Here is a 23,631-nt window from a genome sequence, read left to right on the forward strand (position 1 = left end):
AGCAACCAACTTGGCAAGGGTTGTACTGCTTAAAAGACTACTGTTGGAAACAACTAGATCTAATGGCCAGGGTTTCATAAGGGAACACTTGAGTAAGGAGGCCCGGCCACCTCAGGGCAGGTGGGCGAGTCCCAGCGATGCTGGCCCTTAGGAGGGCTGCTGGGTCAGTCCAGTTCTGTGAATGTTTATCCGTCATCTGTATTTCACCAGGCACTGTGTTTGAAAAATACATTCTTTAGCATTAAGAATTTGGAAAGTCATATATGTTTCCAAAAGGAAAAAGTTAATCTAAGAGTGTAACATTAAAAATTCTCTGAAAAGTTATAGTTGAGACTACTTATTCAGAGGCCGGGAATACTGTCATATGCATGGGTGCTCTGAGTCAAATTAATTCTGTGCTGTAAGGACTGGCTAGAAAAACAAGAGAATGAATTAATTTCTATTGCATTTGACATTCAGAGACTTCTCTAAATTCTTTTTTTTATTTATTTATTTGGCTGCACCTGGACTAGTTGCCGCCCACAGGATCTTCAGTTGCAGCATGAGAAGTTTTAGTTGCAGCTTGAGGGATCTGGTTCCCCAACCAGGGACTGAACCCGGGCCCCCTGCATTGGGAGCATAGAGTCTTAGCCACTGGACCACCAGGGAAGTCCCTAAATTCTCTTTAAAATGGAGAGATCATGACTTTTTATTTGTAACATTTCTGTGTTTTTTTCTCTATGTTGCGATTTTTGCTTCATATGATGCTGCACTTGGAAAGGGGCTTTCCAGGTGGTGCTAGTAGTGAAGAACCTAAAGAACCCGGCTACCAATGCCTGAGACGTAAGAGGCGCTGGGGTCGGGAAGAGCCCCTGGAGGCAGAAATGGCAGCCCACTCCAGTATTCTTGCCTGGAGAATCCCATGGACAGAGGAGCCTGGCGGACTGCAGTCCGTAGAGTCACAAAGAATATAGTCACAGAGACACAACTGAAGTGACTTAGCATGCATGCATACCAGAAAGAGTATAGCAGATGAACAACAGCACAAACTGTTTCAGTTCTTTCCCTCTTTAATCTTTTGTATGTCCTTGCTTGCTATTTTACACTGTATATTATCTGATACATGTATTACATATGTCTTATCTGTCATTGGACTTGTAGGTTATGGCAGTGCCTATAAAATTTAAACTTATTGTGAAGTATTTTGTTCATGTCAAGTAAAAACTTTATATATGTGTGTGTGTGTGTGTGTGTGTGTATAAACATTGTGAAGAATAAGATGAACAGCTGTGTGCCAGCCATGCAGATATTACAGTATATCGCTGGGGCCTTTCCCCCTTCCACCTACCTGGAGTTCCCCCTGTTGTCATAAGCACGGTTTATATTGCACAAGTTACTTCTGCCAAATGATTTTGTATCGTGTTTGCTAACGAGCGCTGCCAGGGTGCCGGGCTGCGCTGTTGGCTCCTTTCCACCCTCTGTGACCTCGACGGTTCTGCGTGCTCGCCTTCCCAAGTCCTCCTGAGAGCAGAAGAGCAGCCCCTAGCTGTTTACAGGAAACAGGAGTTGAGCAGGCTTTTCATTAGTGGTGCAGCTCCATGTGAGAGCTGATGGCTCACAGCCACTTACTGTAGTTTTTATGTCTGTGGATCATAATGCTTTTCTTAACTGAGTCAGGTAACTCATGTTTATATATAAAGACAATACTCCCGGGCAAAGAGAGAGCTTCCCAGTTCTGTGAAAATGATTTGGAGTTGTCACGTTGGTTTTTTGCTGTTTGTAGAAAAAGGTCTGCAGGAGTTGTCTGCAGCATAGCAGTCAAGTGTTAGAACCACATTGGCACCGTGTTTTATCTGGTATACTTTTACAGTATCTGACATAAGGCACGCATGCATACTTTATTTTTATAGTGGGGTTTTAGATTCATAGCAAAGTGGAGTGAAAATACAGAATTCCCACTGCTCCCCCCAACTCCCAACACACAGCCTCCCCCACCGTCAACATCCTACCAGAGGGTGCATGTGGGACACTTGATGAACCTACCCTGACTGTCACCAGCACCCCGAGCCCACATCTTTGTCGGGGTTCACTCTGTTGTATGGGTCGTGGGTGTGGATGTATGTGATAAGTGCATCCGCCATAATGGTTTCACACAGAGGAGTCTTACTGCCCCTAGCCCCCCCCTCCCTGACAACCAGGGATCTTTTCCTTTTCTCCAAAGTGTGGCCTTTAAATGTCATATAGTTGGAATTGTACAGTTATGCTAGATTTTAATCTGAAATTCACATGCATGTTAAAAGGAGACCAGATTCACATACTGAAACTTTTCTTCCCCAAACTTCATTTGGCAGTGTTTTCATAAACAAAATTAACCACTATTTCTATGTGTCCAAATGGTGGTTCTTGTTGTTCAGTTGCTAAGTTGTGTCTCAGAGATTTTTTGACCCCCAAGGATGGCAGCGTGCCAGGCTTCCCTGTCCTTCACTATCTCCCAGAGTTTGCTTAAAAACTCACGTCCATTGAGGCAGTGATGCCATCTAGCCATCTCATCCTCTGTCGTCCCCTTCTCCTCCTACCCTCAGTCTTTCCCAGCATCAGGGTCTTTTCCAGTGAGTCAGTTCCTAGTGTCAGGTGGCCAAAGTATTGGAGCTTCAGCATCAGTCCTTCCAATGAACATTCAGGACTGATTTTCTTTAGGATGGACTGGTTGGATCTCCTTGCATTCCAGGGGACTCTCAAGAGTCTTCTCCAACACCCAAATTTGAAAACATTGATTTTTTGGTGCTCAGCCTTCTTTATGGTCCAACTCTCACGTCTGTACATGAGTACTGGAAAAAACCGTAGCTTTGACTAGACGGACCTTTGTTGGCAAAGTGATGTCTCTGCTTTTTAATATGCTGTCTAGGTTGGTCATAGCTTTTCTTCCAAGGAGCAAGCGTATTTTAATTTCATGGCTGCAGTCATTGTCCACAGTGATTTTGGAGCCCAAGAAAATAGTCTGTCACTGTTTCTATCTTTGCCCCTTCTATTTGCCATGAAGTGATGGGACCAGATGCCATGATCTTAGTTTTTTGAATGTTGAGTTTTAAGCCAGCCTTTTCACTCTCCTCTTTCACACTTAACAAAAGGCTGTTTAGTTTCTCTTCATTTTCTGCGAGTAGGGTGGTATCATCTGCATATCTGAGGTTGTTGGTATTTCTCTGGACAGTCTTGATTCCAGCTTGTGATTCATTCAGCTGGACATTTTGCACAATGTACCCTGCATATATAATTTAAATAAGCAGGGTGACAGTATACAACCTTGACGTACTCCTTTCCCAATTTGGAACCAGTCTGTTGTTCCATGTCCAGCTCTAACTTGCTTCTTGACCTATATACAGATTTCTCAAGAGGCAGGTAAGGTGGTCGGGTATTCTATCTCTTTAAGAATTTTTCATAGTTTGTTGTGATCTACACAGTCAAAGGCTTTAGTGAAGTCAGTGAAGCAAAAGTACATGTTTTTTGGAATTTCTTTTCTTTTTCTATGATCCAGTGGATGTTGGCAATTTTGCCACTGGTTCTTTTGTCTTTTCTAAATCCAGCTTGTACGTGTGGAAGTTCTTGGTTCATGTACTGCTTGCTTGGAGAATTTTGAGCACAATCTTGCTATCATGTGAAATGAGTGCAGTTGTATGGAATTTGAACATTCTTTGGCTTGCCTTTCTTTGAGATTGGAATGAAAACTGACCTTTTCCAGTCCTGTGGCCACTGGTGAGTTTTGCAAATTTTCTGGCATACTGAGTGTAGCACTCTGAACAGCATCAACTTTTAGGATTTAAAATAGTTCAACTGGAATTCCATCACCTCCACTAGCTTTGTTCGTAGTGATGCTTCCTAAGGCCCACTTGACTTAATACTCCAGGATTCTGTCTCTAGGTGAGTGATCACACCATTGAGGTTATCTGGGTCATTAAGATCTTTTTTGTGTAGTTCTTCTGTGTATTCTTGCCATGTCTTCTTAATATCTTCTGCTTCTATTAGGTCCATACCATTTCTGTCCTTTATTGAGCCCATCTTTGCATGAAATGTTCCCTTGGTATCTCCAGTTTTCTTGAGGAGATCTCTAGTCTTTCCCATTCTATTGTTTTCCTCTATTTCTTTGCGTGTTCACTTAAGAAGGCTTTATCTCTCCTTGCTATTCTCTGGAACTCAGCATTCAGTTGGGTTTATCCTCTTTGCCTTTCACTTCTCTTCTTTCAGAAATTCATAAGGCCTCCTCAGACAACTATTTTGCCTTTTTGCATTTCTTTTTCTTGGGGATGGTCTTGATCACTGCCTCCTGTACAATGTCACAAACCTCTGTCCATAGTTTTTCAGGCACTGTATCAGATCTAATCCCTTGAATCTATTTGTCACTTCTACTGTACAATCATACAGGATAGTGTTTAGGGCATAAGCTTGAATTACTGTGATATTGAATGGTTTGCCTTGGAAACAAGCCGAGATCATTCTGTCATTTTTTGAGATTGCACACAAGTACTGCATTTCAGACTCTTCTGTTTGACTGTGAGGACTACTCCATTTCTTCTAAGGGATTTTTGCCCACAGTAGTAGATACAGTGGTCATCTGAATTAAATTCACTCATTCCCATCCATTTTAGTTCACTGATTCTAAGATGTGGATGTTTACTCTTGCCATCTCCTGCTTGATCACGTCCAGTTTACCTTGATTCCTGAACCTAACATTCCAGGTTCCTATGTGATACTGTTCTTTACAGCACTGGACTTTACTTTCTGTACCAGACATCCGCAGCTGAGTGCCATTTCCACTTTGGCACAGCCTCTTCATTCTTTCTGGAGCTATTAGTAGTTGTCCTCCCCCCTTCCCCTGTAGCACATTGGACACCTTCTGACCAGGGGGAGATCATCTCTGGTGTCATATCTTTTTGCCTTTTCATACTGTTCATAGGGTTCTTGCAGCAAGAATACTGGAGTGGTTTGCCATTCCCTCCTCCAGCGGACCACGTCTTGTCAGAACTCTCCACGGTGACCCGTCCATCTTGGGTGGCTCTGCATGGCATGGCTCATGGCTTCATTGGGTTATGCAAGCCCCTTTGCTATGACAAGGCTGTGACCCATGAATGGGTTCAAATAGTTACCAGATACAAAAGCAGACTGTTTTCCTGAGGCTGGAGAGTTGCAAGTTCACTCCTCTGTACACTCGCAAGTTAAATATGGGTGTTGACGTGTCAGTGCTGGTATCATCTTTTAATTACGTTCTCCACCCTCTGTTCCCAGACGAAGTGAGTGGGGTCAAGTACCCCCCTAAGCTCCAGGGCCTCTCTAGAGCTCTGCTGGCAGTGGGCCCAAGGGCCCCCGGGCACAAGCAGTGTCCAGCTTGGTCCCTTCGTCAGCTCTGGGCACGTGCTCTGGCTTGACTGCTGGGTGCTGGCCAGAGGGGCAGTGGAGCAGGGCCAACGCATTAGGAGAAAGTGCTGGGCCGGGTTTCAGTTCTCTGATTAGACTGAAAGATTTAGCTGCCAATTGTCATCAGCCAAATTTCTCACACTTTGCCTGATGAGTCACTTGTGCTGGTTTCCAAGTGGAACAGAAGGCTCTGGGAAATTTGCAGTGCTTATTTTAGATCTGCTTCAGGGAGGGGGCTGAGTGTCCGATGTGATCCTGGTTTGCCTCACATCAGGGCTTTGTGCGAGGGACTGTGGAACGCTCTTCCAAGAGTAAACAGCTTCTAACTAAGGCTTTTACAGTTTTTTTTGTACTTCTCTGTGTCAGAATTTCAGATTAAACATGGTAAGCGTGCATCACATATGTGCTGAGGAACAATGCGGAACATTGCTTCTTCCTCCTGAGACATGGGCTCAGAGGATGCTCTTCCTCTTAAGATATGTTACCAATCTGTTTATTTTGGCAAGATAAACTGTGTTAAGACTTAACAAATGATGTCTGCAAAGCACATGCTTTGTGAAGTGTATTGACAGGCCGCACATGTTTCTCTGGGCGGAGACTGTCTTGTTGATCCCCCTGCTCCATCCTTAGTTGGCTCTGGGTTAGAGATTTGTGTTGAAGGCCCATGGCCAGCTGCTCTGCTGCTGCTCAAAGCAGATCCAGCACTTACCTGGCCGCTTTATGTGTCTTTCTTGAGTCCTGAGAACCAGCATCCACGATTGTGTTATAGCATATACAATACAGATGAAAAATAAACAATAACAAAATGCCCACGTGTGAGCCCTCAGCCTAACTGAGAATATTACTGGCTGAGTAATATTCCATTGTACATCTGTACCACATCTTGATCCATTCATCTGTCGATGGACATTTAGGTTGCTTCCATGTCTTGGCTATTGTGAATACTGTTGCTACGAACACATTTGTCTTTTTCAGATGTCTTTTATCATCTTTTTATAGTTGTCAACATATCAGTCTTTCACCTCTTTGGTCAGGTTTATTCATAAGTATTTTATTTTTTTGTATGTGATTTTAAAAGGGATTATTATAATTTTTTTTTTTTTTTTTTTTTTTTACTTTCTCCTTCTGACTTCATTAATGCATTGTTTCCCTCTCGTGTCCTGCCGCAGAGCCCGCTCATTAGTTTCTGAGGCTGCTCTGCACTGATGGGGGGCTCCCGAGGTGAACATGGGCTCAGGGCCACGCACACACCCCACACCCCTGACTGTGGCTCCGACCACACTCCAGCCTCTTTGGCCTGTGCTCACCCCAGGTCTGTCTGCACGAAGATGAGACAGCAGGTGGTGGCCAGGACCCTGTGTGCACATCTCTCTATTCTGCCAGCCGCGGTCTGTGCTGCTTCCCCAGCTGATGAAGGGGGACCCCGGGGGGGAGCACCTTATATAGATGTAGTTTAAATGAATTTATGGGGGGAGATGAGCTTCGAGTCCTTCTCTTCCACCATCTTAATCTCCCAGCCTTAATCAGATTCTTAAGCTGTTTCTTTCATCTGGTTTATTTATTTATTTTTTTTTTTTGCTGTTGGATTGCAAGAGTTTCTTATATATTTTGGATATTAACCTCCTATCAAATATATGGTTTACAAATATTTTTTCCCCATTTGTTAGATTGTCTTTTTGTTTTGTTGCTGTTTTCCTCTGCTGCCAGCAACATGCATCAAATAGCCCTTCCTTTCCTAATGATTTGTAAGACTGTTACTGTCATATATCTAGTGTTCACATGCTAGTTGATCTTGCTTGAGCTCTGACCACTTCCATTGGTCAATTAGTCTGTTTTTGCACCTGTGTTTTGTTTTAAGGTGATATCAGTTCCCACTGCACCCTGGATTTTCAGGAGGAATTTTGACTGTGTTAGCTTTTTTATTTTCTGTAAAAATTGTGTCAGTTTTTCAAGTTGGATTGTGCTTGGAATTATAGTGATTCTTTAGTGAAAAGTGGACATCTCTACTGTATTAATTCTGCCCATAAATGTGGTATTTCTCTATATTAAGGTGTAATTTATTACCTTTCAATAAGGAATAAGTTTTCCTTTAGTGCCTTCCATTCTTGTTGCTGTAATAAATAGTATCTTCTGTAAGTCTCATTTTTGAGATTGCTGCTGGCATGGAGAATTGAAGTTGGCATTTGTATGTTGATCTGATATTTACTGACCTTTCAGAATTCTTATTGATTCTAGTGATTTTCCTCTGCGGACAGTCGTGTCATCTGAATAATGGCAGTCTTCCTTTTTTCAGTCTTCACCATTTGTATTTCTGACGCTTAGTGTATGGTTCATTTATTATGGTGCAGTGTTGAATCAAATGGTAATAGAAGACATCTTTTCTGGTTCGTCATTAGGAGTAATGTTTGCTAACCGCTTTTGAGCTCTCCTTTATCAGAATGAGTAATAGGTTTTTTGTTTGTTTGTAAATTTTTAAATTGGGTCTTCACTGTGGCGCGTGGGCTTTCTCTACCACATGGGGGCCTCTCGTTGCAGAGTGCAGCCTCAGTAGTTGCCGCGTGCGGGCATAGTTGCCCTGCGGCAGGGGAGGTCTTAGTTCCTTGACCAGGGATGGAACCTGTATCCTCGGCATTGGAAGGTGGATTCTTAACCACCGAACTACCAGGGAAGTCCCACTAATAGATTTTAAAACATGGTTGAGTGTTGAATATCATTAATTGTGTTTCTACTTGATCTGTTAGTGTGATCAGTTGGTTTTATGGATTTTTCTTTTGTTAAAGTTGCCCTTGCATTTCTGAGTTGAACCCAGCTCAGCCATGTGTCATGGCCTTTTGTGAATGGCTGGGTTTGTTTGGTGTCAAGGTAACATCACTTCCTGAGTTATGTCTTTCTCATTCTTGTTTCCTCTTCTCTGGATCAGTCTCTGTAAGATTGGTTGTTTTATTTTTGTTTTTTGCTAGTTTAGTAGATCTCACCTGTAAGTTTACTAAGTTGGTATTTTCTTTGGGGGAAGAATTTAAGCTAAAGAAATCTGAATGGTTAGTTATGGGAGTATTCAGGTTTCCTTTTTTCCTTGATCCAAATATGAAGACACTTTTTTTTTTCCCTAATAATACATTTATTAGAATGAAACATGCCTATTTCTTACAATTTTGTTCTTACTGTTATTTCAGAATACAGTTTTAATGTGAAAATGGTATATGGTCATTGGTAAAAGTAATTCAGATAGTACATGAAATTAAAATTCTCCAACATTCCATCATTTATCACTTTCTTGGCATCTGTTGATTCACATCCAGATCTATGTAATACCTTTATATAATCAGCATCTCATGTCATTAATTGGAGTTAGAAATCGTTTTTAATGCAAAACCTTAGAGGAATGATTCAGTGACTGTTTTCAGTAATGCTGCAGCAAATACGCTCATGCACAAATCACAAGTTAGACAGACATTCTTTAATCAGCTCCATTTTCAGATAACTCCTCAAATGGTGTCTTGTTCTCTGTAAGGTTTCCCTTCACAGCTGCCCTTTCATGAATTAGGCAGCCTTTAACAGTGGATGTGTCCTAGAGAGAAAGAACTTGGTCATTAAAACTATAACAGAGGTTATTGTATTTTTTCATAACTCTCTTTGTTTCATACAAAATTTCTGATGGCTTATAAAAAAAAAACATTTAGAGTGAGATAATCTTTTAGAACTTGCAGAAGGCAATTAGATGAAAGAGGAAAGTAGAAAGTCAAGCCTAGAGAAAATGAGCAGTCTCAACAATCAGGCTGTAGTGTCTGTACCTACAAGCCTGACTTTTTAGAAGGGGCTGAAGATACCAGGTCCTTAGAAGGCTCTTGCAGGAAAAAGGGGAAGCACACCTGCTCCTCAGAGGCATGCTCCAAATATTCGGTAAAAATAAAGATGGAAAATGATCTCCTGCAAAGCTTCATGTCGTGAATGACATTGATCCTCAATCCCATGGCAACAGATGATGTCTGAATAGGTTTTATTTGACTCTTTAACCCTCACTATTCCACCAGAGTCTAGCATTTGGATTTCTTTTTGAACAGTTCTGTTTAACCATCAGTTTTCATTATTTTTATTCTTTATTATAGACCTTAGAACAAAAAGAACATTTGTAATTATCTTAGCATAAGCCCAAAATGCATTGTGGAATTTTAGTGATCTGATTTCCCTTATATTTTGAAGCGTTTTGCTATTTCTTAATCTTAGGAAGTAGTTCACCATTACTCATCAATTCCCATCTATAATAAAAAAGAAGCTAAAAGAATAAGAAAATGGAAGAATGATAGAATCACCTACCAGGTTAGTGAAACAGTGAAATGAATCATCACAAATAGAATAAATAACTACTCTTTATGACTTCAGTTTCCTGATTGCATTTTCTAAAATATGGTACAATCTTTCAAGAGGTCTTGAGATGCCATCTTTTTTATGTCGTTGTTGTTAGCATTTCATTGGATGCTATTTGAAATTCAGAATTTTTCACTTTCTGCCCAGAGTATCAAAGAGAGAAATTTTCAGAATAAGATGTTTCACAATGCTAAGCAGAAGATGAATGTAGAGACAGCAGCTCTCTGAGCTCTAATAATGTTGGTAAAACTGATGTGTAAGTGAAATCTGAGACAGTTTTAGGCGATCAGTTTTCCCAAGCTCAACAATTTATGAGCCAACAGTCTATTTCCAAGAACAAAAAGAAAATATGGCATTCCCATCCAGTCAGTTATTCCATGGAAAAGCGTCACCCAGTATTTTGTGAGTTTAAAGTTTCCTAAAGATTACTGACAGTAGTCCTTCATCTTTTTTGATGTTTGTGCAAAAGAATTTATTTAATAGGGTTTATAATTGCATTGATGGTGAAAGCAGTGTGAAAGGAAATAACTGATATAACGGAAAAATTGGCTGAATTGATCATTTTTATTGGTATTTAGGAATTAAGCGAATATATATTACTGCCCTTATGGAACCAAGAACATGGCTGTCCTTCAACAAAATTACGAGCTGTCAAGGTTTGAAAACACACCTTCTGATGGTGCGTGAGCAGGAAGAACCAGCATGAGGAGGACGCTGGGACCTCCTGGAGTTAGACTTTACAAGTGCAGTTGGTCCTTGTTGAATGTGGATTCCATATTTGCAGATTCACTTTCTTGCTGAGAACTCTTTTGTGACCCCCAAAATCAGCACTAGTGTGAATTTTCTTGGTCATTCATGGACATACGTGTGCAAGAGAGTTACAAAAACCATGATCCACCCAGCATACTCGTTCTCAGTACAAACAGCTGTCCTCACCATCTCCAGTGCTGCATTTTTGTGTGAAACGGGGTTCCCCAAATTTTTGTCAAAAAATACTGACGTACTTACAATTCGATGGTCTTGCTGTTTCAGATGGCTTCCAGGTGTTGTGCCCAAGTGCAGTGAGGCTGGGGCGTGCCTTAGGGAGAAGATGTGTGTGTTAGGTGAGCTTTGTTGAACAGGCTGCTGGCCGTGAATCAACACTGTATGTGAAGTAAGGTGTCTGTGCACAAAAACACACGTGAAACAAAGTGATGTATGCGTTTGTCCACCTTTGCACAGTGTAAATGCAGTGACCAGAGTGTTTGCTGATTCAGTGTTGGGTCAACTTTACAGGACGTAAATACCACAGATACTATGAGTTGACTGTTTACAACATGAGTATGTCCTAGTTAGTTGCACTCAAATAATGTTGCTTGTTTTCAGTAAAAACATCTTCACGACCAGACAAATAGGAATAAAATTTGGGTTTGCTATTTTTAAAAAGTATTTGTTAATTTATTGATTTATTTTTGGCTGCCCTGGGTCTTCATTGCTGCTCGTGAACTTTCTCTCGTTGAGATGCTTGGGCCGCTCGTTGCAGAGCAGGGGCTCCAGTTGTGTGGGCTTCCGGGCTTAGTTGCTCTGAGGCATGTGGGATCTTGCCAGACCAGGGAATGAACTCTGTCCCCTGCATTGGCAGGCAGATTCTTAACAACTAGACCACCAGGGAAGCTCTGGGTTTGCTGTTTTAAAATTCTTTATAAAGTTATCTAATGAAGATTTTTTTTTATTTTCACTTTATTCTTTTGTGAAGTTTTCACAGATTACTTTTAAGTATTTTTTCAAAAAATTAAAGCTTCCTTTGATCCATAAAATGACCATTTTTCTCTGTATTCCCTAGGTTAATAAAAGCTAAAAACATAAAACACTATTGCTGGATGCAGTTCCTCAGGTGCTTACCTTCTCCTGTCTGGAGGTGGCATTTGACGTCTGGCTTAATTTGGAGTTCTTGAAAGAGATCTTCCATTACTTCCTTCTTTGAGTCATTGGCAGATTGCTGGGATAACAGTCTGAGGTTGTCCTCTGATGGAGGTTCCAGAGCTCTTGTAGCTTGAGGCTAGGAGACAAGCTGTAGACCAAACCTGAGAGACACCATTATCACAGCAAATACCAACCCTGGGATGTGCATTTATCTCTTGTGACCTTTAGTGTGTCTTCTGCGATTATTTGTTCTCTTCTCCCTTTTTTTCATTGGACTTAATGTAAAAGTCTCTGAATGCTCTGTTATTTATGTTTTTGAACATAGTGCTTGACACATAAGTATTCTGGATTTGACTGAACGGTGATCTGGTGAATTTGTGGATGAACAAATCAATGCAAAGACTGAATTGTATACAGTCCTACTAATTAATGGCAAAATTCAGGCGTGGTTTCTTACTGGCACGTGAGAAGAGTGAAGTGTCAGATGCTGCGCTCGCAGAGCTGCCCGGAGTCACTCAGTGTGGACTCTTCCTCACCGAGAAACCCTCTGCTCTGAAGTGATCTTAGGACCCAGCCTGTCCATGCTGGGGACTTGCTATCCAAGTCTGACACCCACCCCCCACACCCAGGTCTGTCTGCTCGCCATCTGCTGGCCTTCCCACGCGTTCTCACTCATGCTTCAGTCTCCTCAGGGCCCTCCTCCGGCTTCTCTGAGGCCCATCCTTGCCTTTCCAGTTTCTAATACAACGTCATGGAGTATGTACAAGCCCGAACAGTTCTCTTCTTGACAGAGAAAAATGTCAGTTATCTTTGCTTGAAAAATACATGATCTACAAAGTGCTGAAAAGTTAGTCTTTTACAGAAATGAACATTAATTCCTATTTGCCTAAGAATTTAGATTAAGTTAGAAAGTTTTTAGAAAATCTAGTAAAAAGCCTATACATATTTACTGCAGTGTTCAAATTGATCAGTTAATTTGAAGATGGGATCAATTAGCTCGATCATTGTTTGCTGATTGGGAACTTTGTTGAAGGCCAACCCATGGACCTGTCTGCGGTGACTCCATCTCACTGGTGTCTGTCTTGTGAATGCCCCTTCCTCCTAGCTGGACAAAGACGACATGGTATACATGGAGGCGTACGACAGGCTGCTGGAATCCTGGCTGACGCTAGTACAAGATGACAAGCACTTCCATAAAGGCTTTTTCACCCAGCACGCAGTCCAGGTGTTCAATTCCTACATTCAGTGCCATCTCGCTGCGCCCGATGGCACAAGGAATCTGGTGAGTTTTAAGCCAGGTTGTAGTTAAAAATCTGTTTCCTTGTGGGCTCTCGTTGGTCTGTTTGTCCCATCACACATGATACTAGAAATTTAGGCTGAGCTCTTTCCAAGGACTTGCTGAGAGTGCCAGATGGAGAGCAGGCATCTATGCAGGTTTGTGTTTCATGGGCTGTGGCTTCTGGTTCTCCACTTCTCTTTAGTTCTCAGTCACCTGCTGTGTCTTGCTGATTGTCCAGTGACACCCAAGGGGTGATGGCTCTTAATGATGTCAGAGCTCCTCAGAGACGACAGGAACTCCACTCCATGTGGGGGGTGGGGTGTAGGTGTGCACTGGCCATGTTACCTGTGATCGGCGGGAGTGGTCAGACCCCTCACTTCTTTCTCTTCGAATTTCCCCCCTTTAGTAACTGGGTGGGCAGGCGGGCGTCCCCAGCAGCTGCACTTGAAGGTGCTCCTTCTTGAAGGTCCTGAGGTTCTGTTCCTCAGCATAGGAACAGGCTGGGTCCTAAGATCAGCTCAGTCTTTATTTCTTTTGTCAATAACAGACTGCCAACGGAGTGGCCTCTCGAGAGGAAGAAGAGATCAGTGAACTCCAGGAGGACGACCGAGACCAGTTTTCTGATCAGCTAGCCAGTGTAGGAATGCTAGGACGCATTGCTGCAGAGCACTGTATCCCTCTCCTGACAAGGTACACACGGTCCAAAGACACCCCATGGAGCAAACACCCTGTAGTCACATGCCCCGGAGAGCTTTAAGTGTTTAAAGACTGTAAACACCCCCGCCCCGGGCACAGCACATGGAACAAGTGGACAGAAACGCGCTCGTGGTGGCGTTCCTTGGCTTGTACATTTGGAGCCCAGGCACCACAGCATAGATGACAGACAGATTATGGAAAACGTGGTATGAGAAACACTGGACCCATATCAATAAACACTTGGAATAACTGGTTTTCAAATGCCTGTTGTAAACCTTGATTGTTTGTAAAGTGATGTTTTAATACTATGTCGTAAACAATAAATCACAATTCTTATAGCGCCATGAGAACATTGTGTATATAATAAATATTTCTGTATATGTGCTCTGTGCTAACATCTGAATCCACGCTGTCAGTAAATGGGAGTGATAAGTCGCTCTGGTCTTTGCTCTCTCAGCCTCATGAAGGCATTGGTGTCTTCCCTCTTGTAGTCTGTTAGAGGAGAGAGTCACACGGCTCCACGGGCAGCTCCAGCGGCAGCAGCAGCAGCAGCTCCTCGCCTCGCCCACCTCAGGCTCCGCCGACAGCAAGACGCTGGATGACCTGTACGAGGACATCCACTGGCTTATTCTAGTTACAGGTCAGTTGCTTGTTTCTCGGCCTGTGTTAATAGCAGCAGTTCTCACGTAGGGTTGAACTTGAGACCTGGACACAGCTGCCCTGTGTCCCAGAGCAGGAGCACTTTCCTTACCTGTCCCGAACCACATGTTCTGTGTGGAGCTCAGTGCGGCCCCTCGTTAGTGCTGTCACTAGGTCTCACTGTTTTCCTTGTTGCTATTATTAATACTATGGCTGTTAATTATCACCCCGTCCTATCTGTGAAGAAGCTGAGACCTGGAGACTGGCCCTGGCCATGCTAACATTTGGAGCCAGAGTGCTGGTCCTGGCAGTCTGACTTTTCTTTAGGGTTTTCTGTAACCATGTTGTTAGTGTTTCTGTATTTTAAATAATCAAAGGGGAAAAGACCTTACTGTTTGGAAAGGCATTCCCAAATATTGACTTTTTATTGAGGTAATAGAATTCATGTTAATTTTGCAGAATATATTCCAGAAATTATTTAAAGGTCATAGAGTAAAAAGCCTACATGTCAATATATGAATTATAAAATTGGTGAATAAAACATTTGTCCTTTCCTGTATTTTTGAGGATTAATTATCTTAGAAAGTTTCTTCTCATCAAGCTTGAAATTAACATTAACGTTTATCATTTACTTTTACATCAGTTTATATGATGTATATAAATCAAAACTGAACGCATTTATAGTGCAATTTGATAAATGTAGATTGTTAAGTGTTCATTTTTAATTTTTTTTAAACTGAAGGCTACCTCTTAGCTGATGATACTCAGGGAGAGACTCCGCTAATACCTCCAGAAATAATGGAATATTCCATTAAGCATTCATCTGAAGTTGACATTAATACAACACTTCAAATTTTGGGATCTCCAGGAGAAAAGGCTTCTTCCATCCCAGGGTACAACAGAACAGATTCTGTGATTAGGTAATATGACCTCTATAGCTGTGCTCTTGTAATTTATTCTGTTTTATAAATTCTGAGTTGATGGGTAGATGACTTGAGTGACAGACAGGTTGTTGTAAAGCTGACACATGAAAGAAGATAAAACTTGGAGAAGCCTTGAAACAAGCAAGGATGCAGGTACTCCATGCATTTAAGCAGCGTCACTCTGCTGGGGACGGACAGCGTGTCCAGGGCTGAGGAAAACAGCGTGAGGTTACTCTGGGTGCAGCGAAGCTCTGGGGGCGTCCAGGCTGATTCTCACACACACGTCCCTTGCCCACCAGAAAGCAGTGCTAATGCAGGCTCAGGCACCTGAGTGAAAGCGCCAGGACTGGGGAGTTCTTAGAAACCAGGTGGACGTGAGCACATCCTTGCTGTTCAGGAAGCTGGAACGTCTTTCCAGGGGCGTTCCTGCCTCTTACAAAGCAGAAGTGTTTGTCCTGAGTATCTGACCCTTGGGAGCCCTGTTACAAGATGGCAGCAGCCTCCAGAGAGAAAATTCACTGTGATCTTTCTAAAAGCAGTGGCAGATCTTCCACTAATTCTTGATGGTGAGGTTAAGGCAGGATGAACCTCAACTAAATATTCTCTTGAAAGCAGATTTGAAAACAGCAGTTTAAGTTTCAGCATCTTTAAATTTAGGTGGCAGGAAGAGAGAATAATGAAATAATACTGCTTCTGTCAGTTGCAAGATCAGTAACTCAAGATGCTGCCCCCTCATTCTTTTTATTTTAATGCAAAATATATAGATACCACTTAAACCTGTGCAATGAAAAGTACGATTTTTAAAACATTAAACTGTTAAGCAGACGTCAGGAAAATGTTTGGGAATTTATCTCCTTTATTGTTGCATTCTCTCGTTGGGAATAAAATACCCATGCTTTACTGGAAGAGTCTTCTTTCTTCCCTTTGGAGTTGCTGTAGGCCTTAGGTGAGCGACTGGTTTGAATTGGTTTGGTTCACAGGGAGTGTTCACAGCCATGGTGCTGTCCTGTTATTTTCCGTGCCTTTGTTTCTGTCTGGGCAGCACCCTCAGGAATGCTGTCCTCGTGTTTTCAGTGCTTTTTCAATTCTTAACCACTCTTGGGTATCAGTGTGGGAGCAAAACATTTTGGTATCTGAGAGCACAGACTATGGAGGGTTGAGGTGGGGGTGGAACAACAAAGAATTGCTATTGTTTTTCAGTCCAAAGGATTAATGTGAAATTGAATGGTAGGAGAGAATCGGGCCTTGTTTACTAAAAAAGTAGTTCACATTTCTTGAAGAATTGATCACTTGACAATTACTGAATCCTTACTATGCACCAGACACTGGTCTAGACCAAAGCAGACAGAGGCTCCCGTCTTCCAGCTCCTCATTCGCAAGAGGGAGAAGCAGGAAGCCGGGGAATTGTTGGCCAGTGTAGGAGCTGCGGGAAGCAGACAGGGCCACGGGCAGACCTCACGGCTGCTGTCATGTCACGAGACGTCACCTGATGCCACGAATGTGGGCTTTACCTCAGAGGTACCGGGTGCCCTGCTGTTTTAGAAATACCTTCCATTTACTTACTGGAATGTGTGTTCTCAGTGCTTATATCCATTGAAATGAAAAGCAGGAATCAAATTAAACATAATATGGGCTAATTTAGAAAAAGAAAACCCACACTTATCTTAGTCAGATACATACATCTTTGTGTATGTTTTTTAAATTGCAGTATAATTGGCCTCCAATATTATATGAATTACAGCTGTACAATATAGTGATTCACAATTTTTAAAGTTTATGTAACATGTATAGTTAGGAGATTTTGGCTGTATTGTACAGAATTTTTTTTAATAAATGTGTTTAATTTATTTAAATTGGCATTACATTTTGCTTAGTTGTGTATTAATAAGTATTGTAATGATAACTTAATCCAGAGGACATCTTTAGCACAGTCTTATCATGGGAAATTTTTAAGAATTGTATTTTAATATCTTTATATACTTGTTTCAGAGAAGTATACGGTATGATCAATAAAGTGAGTATAAACATTTATTGTGTTAGGATAATATTTTATGGGGAATGAAATAGAAATAAAAATTTAAGGAGAGAAAGAGTATAAAGTTTCCAACTGTTAAAAGAACAATTTGTTTATTTTTCAAATGAATGATGGTGGTGTCAGAATTCTATGATTATTAAATTCCAATGCATACATTCAAGTGGCCACTGTAATTACTTAGTTCAGATTCTGTGAAGCTGCAAATTATATCATTTAAATAATTAATGGAAAAAATTTGATATGCCAATTTAAAATGAGTTGTGAAATTGTTGGGTTATTTTTTGTTCATATACTCTCTTAACTCTTAGCACTGTTGGCAGAGCATTGTATATACATATACATATATATATACGTGTGTATACAGTGAGATGTAAGAGGTTCTGGGGGCAGGACCTTGTGGTGTGGGGGGTTGGGGTGGTGTCACAGGCCTGGAAGGAGCTGGGCAGCAGGGAGCAGTCATGGCAGGAGGTGCTTCTCAGTAGCTGATTTGGTCAGGAGCTAAAACTGTCCATGAGCTTCCATGTAGCGAGGGGGTTTCTGTCCCGAGAGGAGCGGTCTTGCCTCTGCACTGAAGCTGCTGAAGGGGTGTCAGGATGAGTTCCTCCCCTTCAGTCCTTCACTGCTTTGCCTTTTAGCCAAAGTCAAGTTAAATGGACATCGCTTGTGTCCCCTCCCAAACGCAGAACAAAGACTTTTTTTTTACTTAACCGCATATCCTGCTATGTTAATACTGCACAGGGTATGAACTCTGTAGTGTTCAGAAAGGACCATACGTGCAACATTTTTATTGAAAAATTCCATTACTAATCAAGTTTTTTAGAAAGTAAATAAGACTGTCAGATTTAGAGACAAGACTCAATATTCAGATGGGTCACTTAGCTGTGCCTGTGCACACCATAAAATAGCCAGCATGTGAAAAGAGAGCAGTGCCAACAGTGGGAGTTTTAAGTTGCATTTACTCTGCGTGGCTAACTTCATGCACTTCTCCATCTTGAATCTGTACATGGTAGATTCACGTGTGCTCTGTCCCAGCAGAAGGTGTCTCTAGCCATGACTCTTTGTTTTCTTTCTTCCTGCTTCCTGAAAGGTCAGCAATAAGACAGAGACACAGATGAGTCTCCAACCCTCTTGAAGACAGTATCAGAGAGTTGAGAAACAGAAAAGGGCTTTTAGGGGGAAAAATATGGTTAGACAGCCAGTAAAGAAAGAAAGAAACACATGACCTCCTTTTTGTGCCCACAGGCTATTGTCTGCCATCCTCAGAGTTTCAGAAGTTGAGTCTCGGGCAATAAGGGCTGACCTCACACACCTGCTAAGCCCTCAGATGGGCAAAGACATTGTCTGGTTTCTAAAGCGCTGGGCAAAGACTTACCTCCTGGTGGATGAGAAGCTGTACGATCAGGTCAGAATGTGGCACCGCTTGACTGGGTTTGCATTTATGAAGATGGGAGTTAGAGAAATGAAAACAGTTTTCTTGGTGATTTTCTTATCAGCATGTGAGTAATAGCCAAGCGTCTTCCACACTGTGTGGACAGCGTGCTGTTTAATTAACTTTTCCTAGAGTGTATCATGTGATTCTGCATACTTTAAGCTCTGTGAAGTTCAGAGTACTATTTAGGAATGGATTAATTTATGTTCTCTGCATTTAATGTAAGTACGTGCCTATGTTCCTGGTATGAGAATAGTTAAAGCTAACAGAAAAGCCACAGTGGGGAACATCTGTGGGTTAAGGGTGTCCTTTCTGGACTTCAGGAAATAAATACCTATAGAAAATTGGTGCGAGGTACTTCAGGTTTAGTGCTAATTTCAGTTTGATTTCTCTGTGGGTTTTTCTTCCTTTCTTTTCAGCAGGTCTTTCTGACCTTAAAATATTTGTTTTCTCTCTGAAGATAAGCGTGCCATTCAGCACAGCATTTGGAGCAGACACAGAGGGCTCTCAGTGGATTGTTGGCTACCTCTTACAGAAGGTCCTCAGCAACCTCTCGGTGTGCAGCAGCGAGCAGGGCCTCGCGGACGACACGGTTCAGCTGCTTGTCACGCTGGTGGAGAGAAGGGAGAGGTGAGCAGACGCTGACCCACCTGTCAGGTCAGGAGAGGCTTTCCCACTGACGGACAGTCGCCCGGTCCCGAGGTCCAGGGAGACCCTGCGGTTTTGGAGCAGTGTTTAAAATGGGGGTCCCAGCTCTCGGGCCATGGACGGGTACTGTCCATGTCCTGTTGGGAACCTGACCTCCCAGCAGGAGGTGAGCGGGCTTCATCTGTATTTACAGCCGTTCCACATCGTTGGCACCGCTGCCTGAGCTCCGCCTCCTGTCAGGCAAGGGGGCAGGAGCACAAGTGAGATGCGCTTGAATCATCCCCAAACCACCCCTACACCATGCCCCTGTCCGTGGGAAAATGGTCTTCCACGAAACTGGTCCCTGGTGCCAAAATGGCTGGGCACCGCTGCTTTAGTAAATGTATCAAACCGTTGGAACAAATGCAGAGGTCTCTCCCACATTAGGAGTAGAGTGGTCTAATTTGAATTTTCAGGTATCCCATTAGTATTACCCCATTTTAAAGATGAGAAAAACTGGTAATTTAACAATTATTTTAATTTCACAGAATAAAATTTGTAGTGTGTTCTACAACAAATTCTGGGAATGTTTTCAGTTTTCTTACTCCGTGGGTCCATGGTTGTGATTACTCCTGTTGTTGGCTGCTGTTTGTTGCATTCTCATGGTTTACCAGGTGCTGCTCCTGACACTGCACGTGTGGCATCTGCATGTCTTATCAGTTTCATTCCTGAGGTTCAGAGCTGTTATTCCCATTATCTTTATTTTACAGATGAGGAAACTGGTAATTAAGAGAGAGTAAATGAATTTTACCTTGACAAATGGCTAATTGGCTTTGAATACAAGACTTCCAAGTCTGTACCAAGTTTACTATGCTGGACTTTAAAAAGTAGTTAAATCCAGTTGTTTTCCACTTTTGTTACTGAGTGTCCATGCAGGGTAAGTAAGTAATGCATTTTACGCCTGTCGTTTCTCCCTGCAGGGCAAACTTAGTCATTCAGTGTGAAAACTGGTGGAACTTAGCCAAGCAGTTTGCAAGCCGAAGCCCACCTCTGAATTTCTTGTCCAGCCCTGTGCAGAGGACGCTGATGAAGGCGCTTGTCTTGGGAGGGTTTGCACACATGGACACAGAAACCAAGCAGCAGTACTGGACAGAGGTAATGGCCCCCCTTATCTGCATGGCATCTCTGCATCACCCATGAAGTGAAAGTGAAATTTGCTCAGTTGTGTCTGACTCTTTACAACCCCATGGACTATACAGTCCATGGAATTCTCCAGGCCAGAATACCGGAGTGGGTAGCCATTCCCTTCTCCAGGGGATCTTCCCAACCCAGGGATCAAACCCAGGTCTCCCGCATTGCAGGTGGATTCTTTTCCAGCTGTGCTACCAGGGAAGCCCTGGTGTCTCAGTGTCCCCAGGGAAGCCATGTCACCTGTGGGGGTTCTGAAATAGCCCTGTTTCCAAATAAGGTCGTGTTCTGAGGTGCTAGGGGTTCAGACGTCAGCATTTCCATTTGGGGGGATGTAATTCAACCCATGGGCTTCCCAGGTGGTGCAGTGGTAAAGAATCCAGCTGCTGATGTAGGAGACCTATGTTTGATCCCTGGGTTGGGACAATCCCCTGGAGGAGGAAATGGCAACCCACCCCAGTATTCTTGCCTGGTCCATTCCATGAACAGAGGAACCTGGCGGGCTACAGTTTATGAGACTGCAAAGAGTTGGACACATGACCGAACACAGCATGAATGCAGTTCAACCCATAGCAGCCACCCTGGACACACTGTCTTACATAAGAAGGTTTCAACTGGCACTGAGAATTAGCAGTCTGTCATCTCTGTGATTGGATGCTCTCAGTGCTTGAGAAAGGGCATAAGAACAGAAATAGGCAATGGACTTTAGAACTGGATCAAAAACCAGCCCAGTCCCGTTTCTATTTAAATTTATTATCGTACGTGCAGCTTTAAATAGTATTAAGACATCCTCTTCGTGATTACTCATATTTACTTGTACCCATAGCGGGCCTCAGTATCTGGAGTTATGGTCTGTGCCAAGAGGAGTTGGTAAGGAAAGAGACAGACTCAGAGCTTATTGATCTTCACCCATAACAGAGGTTGGCAACTGCAGCCCGCAGGCCAAATCTGGCTGCTGTCTGAGTTTATAAATAAAGTTTTATTGAAATACAGTCACGCTTAATCAGTTACATCTTCTCCTTGGCTACTTCTACACTGCAGTGAAATCATAATTGAGTAGTTGGGCCAGAGATAGTGTGTCCTATGAAGTCTAAAATATCTACACTCTGGACCTTTATAAAGGATCTTTTTTTTTCCCCCTAATGGAAAAGAGATGAGAATAGTAACAGAATTCTGTGAATGGCATTGAGGAAGTCATGTTTTTTTCTTTTTCTTCTCAAATTACTGAAGGAAGGAAGATGATCGCATGCACTTACATGCTTTTTCATAAACAGTAACTTTTTTATTTCAGTTTTACTGGGATGTGATTGACATAGATCACTGTATAACTTTAAGGTTTGCGGCATAGTGGCTTAACTTACATATGTTGTGAAGTGCAGTGCTGCAATAAGTTTAGTTAGCATCCATCATCTCATGGGTACCGAAAAAGAAGAAGCAATTAAAGAACATTTATTTTCTTGTGATGACAACTCCTGAGATTGCCTCTCTTAACCTTCCCACATCTCCCACAGCAGCGGTTAACTGTAGTCGCATCATGTATGGTATACAAGAGGGGCCTGAACATGTGACCCTGTACCTGGGGACACATGTCCACCATCTCCAGGATGACCTCCTCCCAGACTCTGCACGCAGGGTCACATATTCACAATCTCCAGGGTGACCCCTCCCAGACCCTTCCCAGTGCTTCCTCATCCTGTAACGGGAAGTTTGTGCCTTTGTTCCTCCCTCCATAAATGAATGGCATGATTTCCTTGTTCTTATGGCCAAGTAATATTCCACTGTGTGTATGTACGTCACCTTCTTTCCCCATTTGTCTGTCAGTGGACAGACGGTTGCTGCCAAAGATGATTGCTGCCTCATCTTGGCTGTTGTAAATGGTGCTGCTGTGAACATCGGGTGCATGTATCTTTTTGAATTAGTGTTTCTTTTTTTCAGATAAATACCCAAGGTGGAATGACTGGATCATGTGCTAATTCTAATTTTAATTTTTTGAGGAACCACCATACTGTTTCCATAGTGGCTGCACCAACTCGAGTTCCCACTGACAGTGCATGGAGGTTCCCTTTCCTCCACATCCTCACCGGCACTTGTTTCTTGTCTTTCTGAGGATGGCCACTCTGACAGGTGTGAGGTATTTCACAGAGTTTTGACTTGGTTTTCCTGTTGCCTCATCATGTGAGCACCTTTCCATGTGCTGCTGGGTGATTTGTTTGACAGAAGTTAGGATCACCTTTGTTTTCTGCGCTTTTGCCTCCAACAATTAGAAATATTATGGAAAGTGAATATTTGTCCAAATTGAAAAAACTTGGGAGTCATATGTTTAGAAAACCCATGCTTTATTTTCTAGGTTCTTCAGCCACTTCAGCAGCGGTTCTTGAGAGTGATAAACCAGGAGAACTTCCCACAGACATGCCAGCAGGAGGAGGTGAAGCAGGAGATCACGGCCACGCTGGAGGCCCTGTGCGGCATTGCTGAAGCCACCCAGGTGGACAACGTGGCCATCCTTTTTAACTTTCTTATGGACTTCCTTACCAATTGCATTGGGTTGATGGAAGTTTACAAAAACACGCCAGAGACAGTCAACCTCATTATAGAAGTTTTTGTTGAAGTTGCGCATAAGCAGATATGCTATCTTGGAGAGGTGAGTCTTTGGTCCCTTCCAGATCAGAGCTCCTGAGAGCTGTGTAACAGGGTAACAGATACTTCACACTGAGTGAACGTTATTTGAAATGATATTCTTGTGCCCCCAAAGCATCGTTCAAAAAAACTATTTTCAAAAATTCAGAGTTCAGAGGATGGTTCATTGAATGAATGTAAATTCTTGCCCTGAAAATGTTAATGATCAGTCATTTCTTTTGACTAGTGTTTTACTCCTTATTCAAATGAAGACTATTTGATAAAACAGTTGGATTATGGTAAAAAATTGTAACCAAGTTCTCTGTGGTGGAACTCTAGGACTTAGAATCTGAGATGGTGATTTGTGTCTTTGTTTTGTTATCAGATGAATGTTTAGACAGACTAAGTTCTTTTATATTCAGTCAGCAAAGATGTTCCCGATTTGTGTTTTGTTGTTGTTGCTGTTAGATCAAAGTGGTGGTGTAGTCGCTCAGTCATGTCTGACTCTGCCACCCCACGGGCTGTAGCCTGCCAGGCTCCACTGTCC

The 23,631-nt window shown here is 42.5% G+C and overlaps 1 protein-coding gene across 12 annotated transcripts in view; it reads left to right on the forward strand.

The window, feature by feature from the left end:
- Positions 1-23,631, forward strand: part of XPO4 (exportin 4) — a 92,589-nt gene that overhangs the window by 56,881 nt on the left and 12,077 nt on the right. For all 12 annotated transcript variants that reach the window (XM_086329762.1, XM_086329758.1, XM_086329763.1 and 9 more), the window contains 8 exons: positions 12,758-12,934; positions 13,479-13,621; positions 14,119-14,267; positions 15,009-15,186; positions 18,467-18,626; positions 19,114-19,283; positions 20,261-20,435; positions 22,816-23,109. In XM_086329762.1, the coding sequence (XP_086185888.1) occupies positions 12,758-12,934; positions 13,479-13,621; positions 14,119-14,267; positions 15,009-15,186; positions 18,467-18,626; positions 19,114-19,283; positions 20,261-20,435; positions 22,816-23,109 (1,446 nt within the window). The remainder of the gene's footprint in view (positions 1-12,757; positions 12,935-13,478; positions 13,622-14,118; positions 14,268-15,008; positions 15,187-18,466; positions 18,627-19,113; positions 19,284-20,260; positions 20,436-22,815; positions 23,110-23,631) is intronic.

Source organism: Bos grunniens, chromosome 12 (assembly GCF_055505025.1).
Source record: "Bos grunniens cultivar Pamir isolate PY7600 chromosome 12, Bosgru_T2T1.0, whole genome shotgun sequence".
Classification (NCBI taxonomy): Eukaryota; Metazoa; Chordata; class Mammalia; order Artiodactyla; family Bovidae; genus Bos; species Bos grunniens.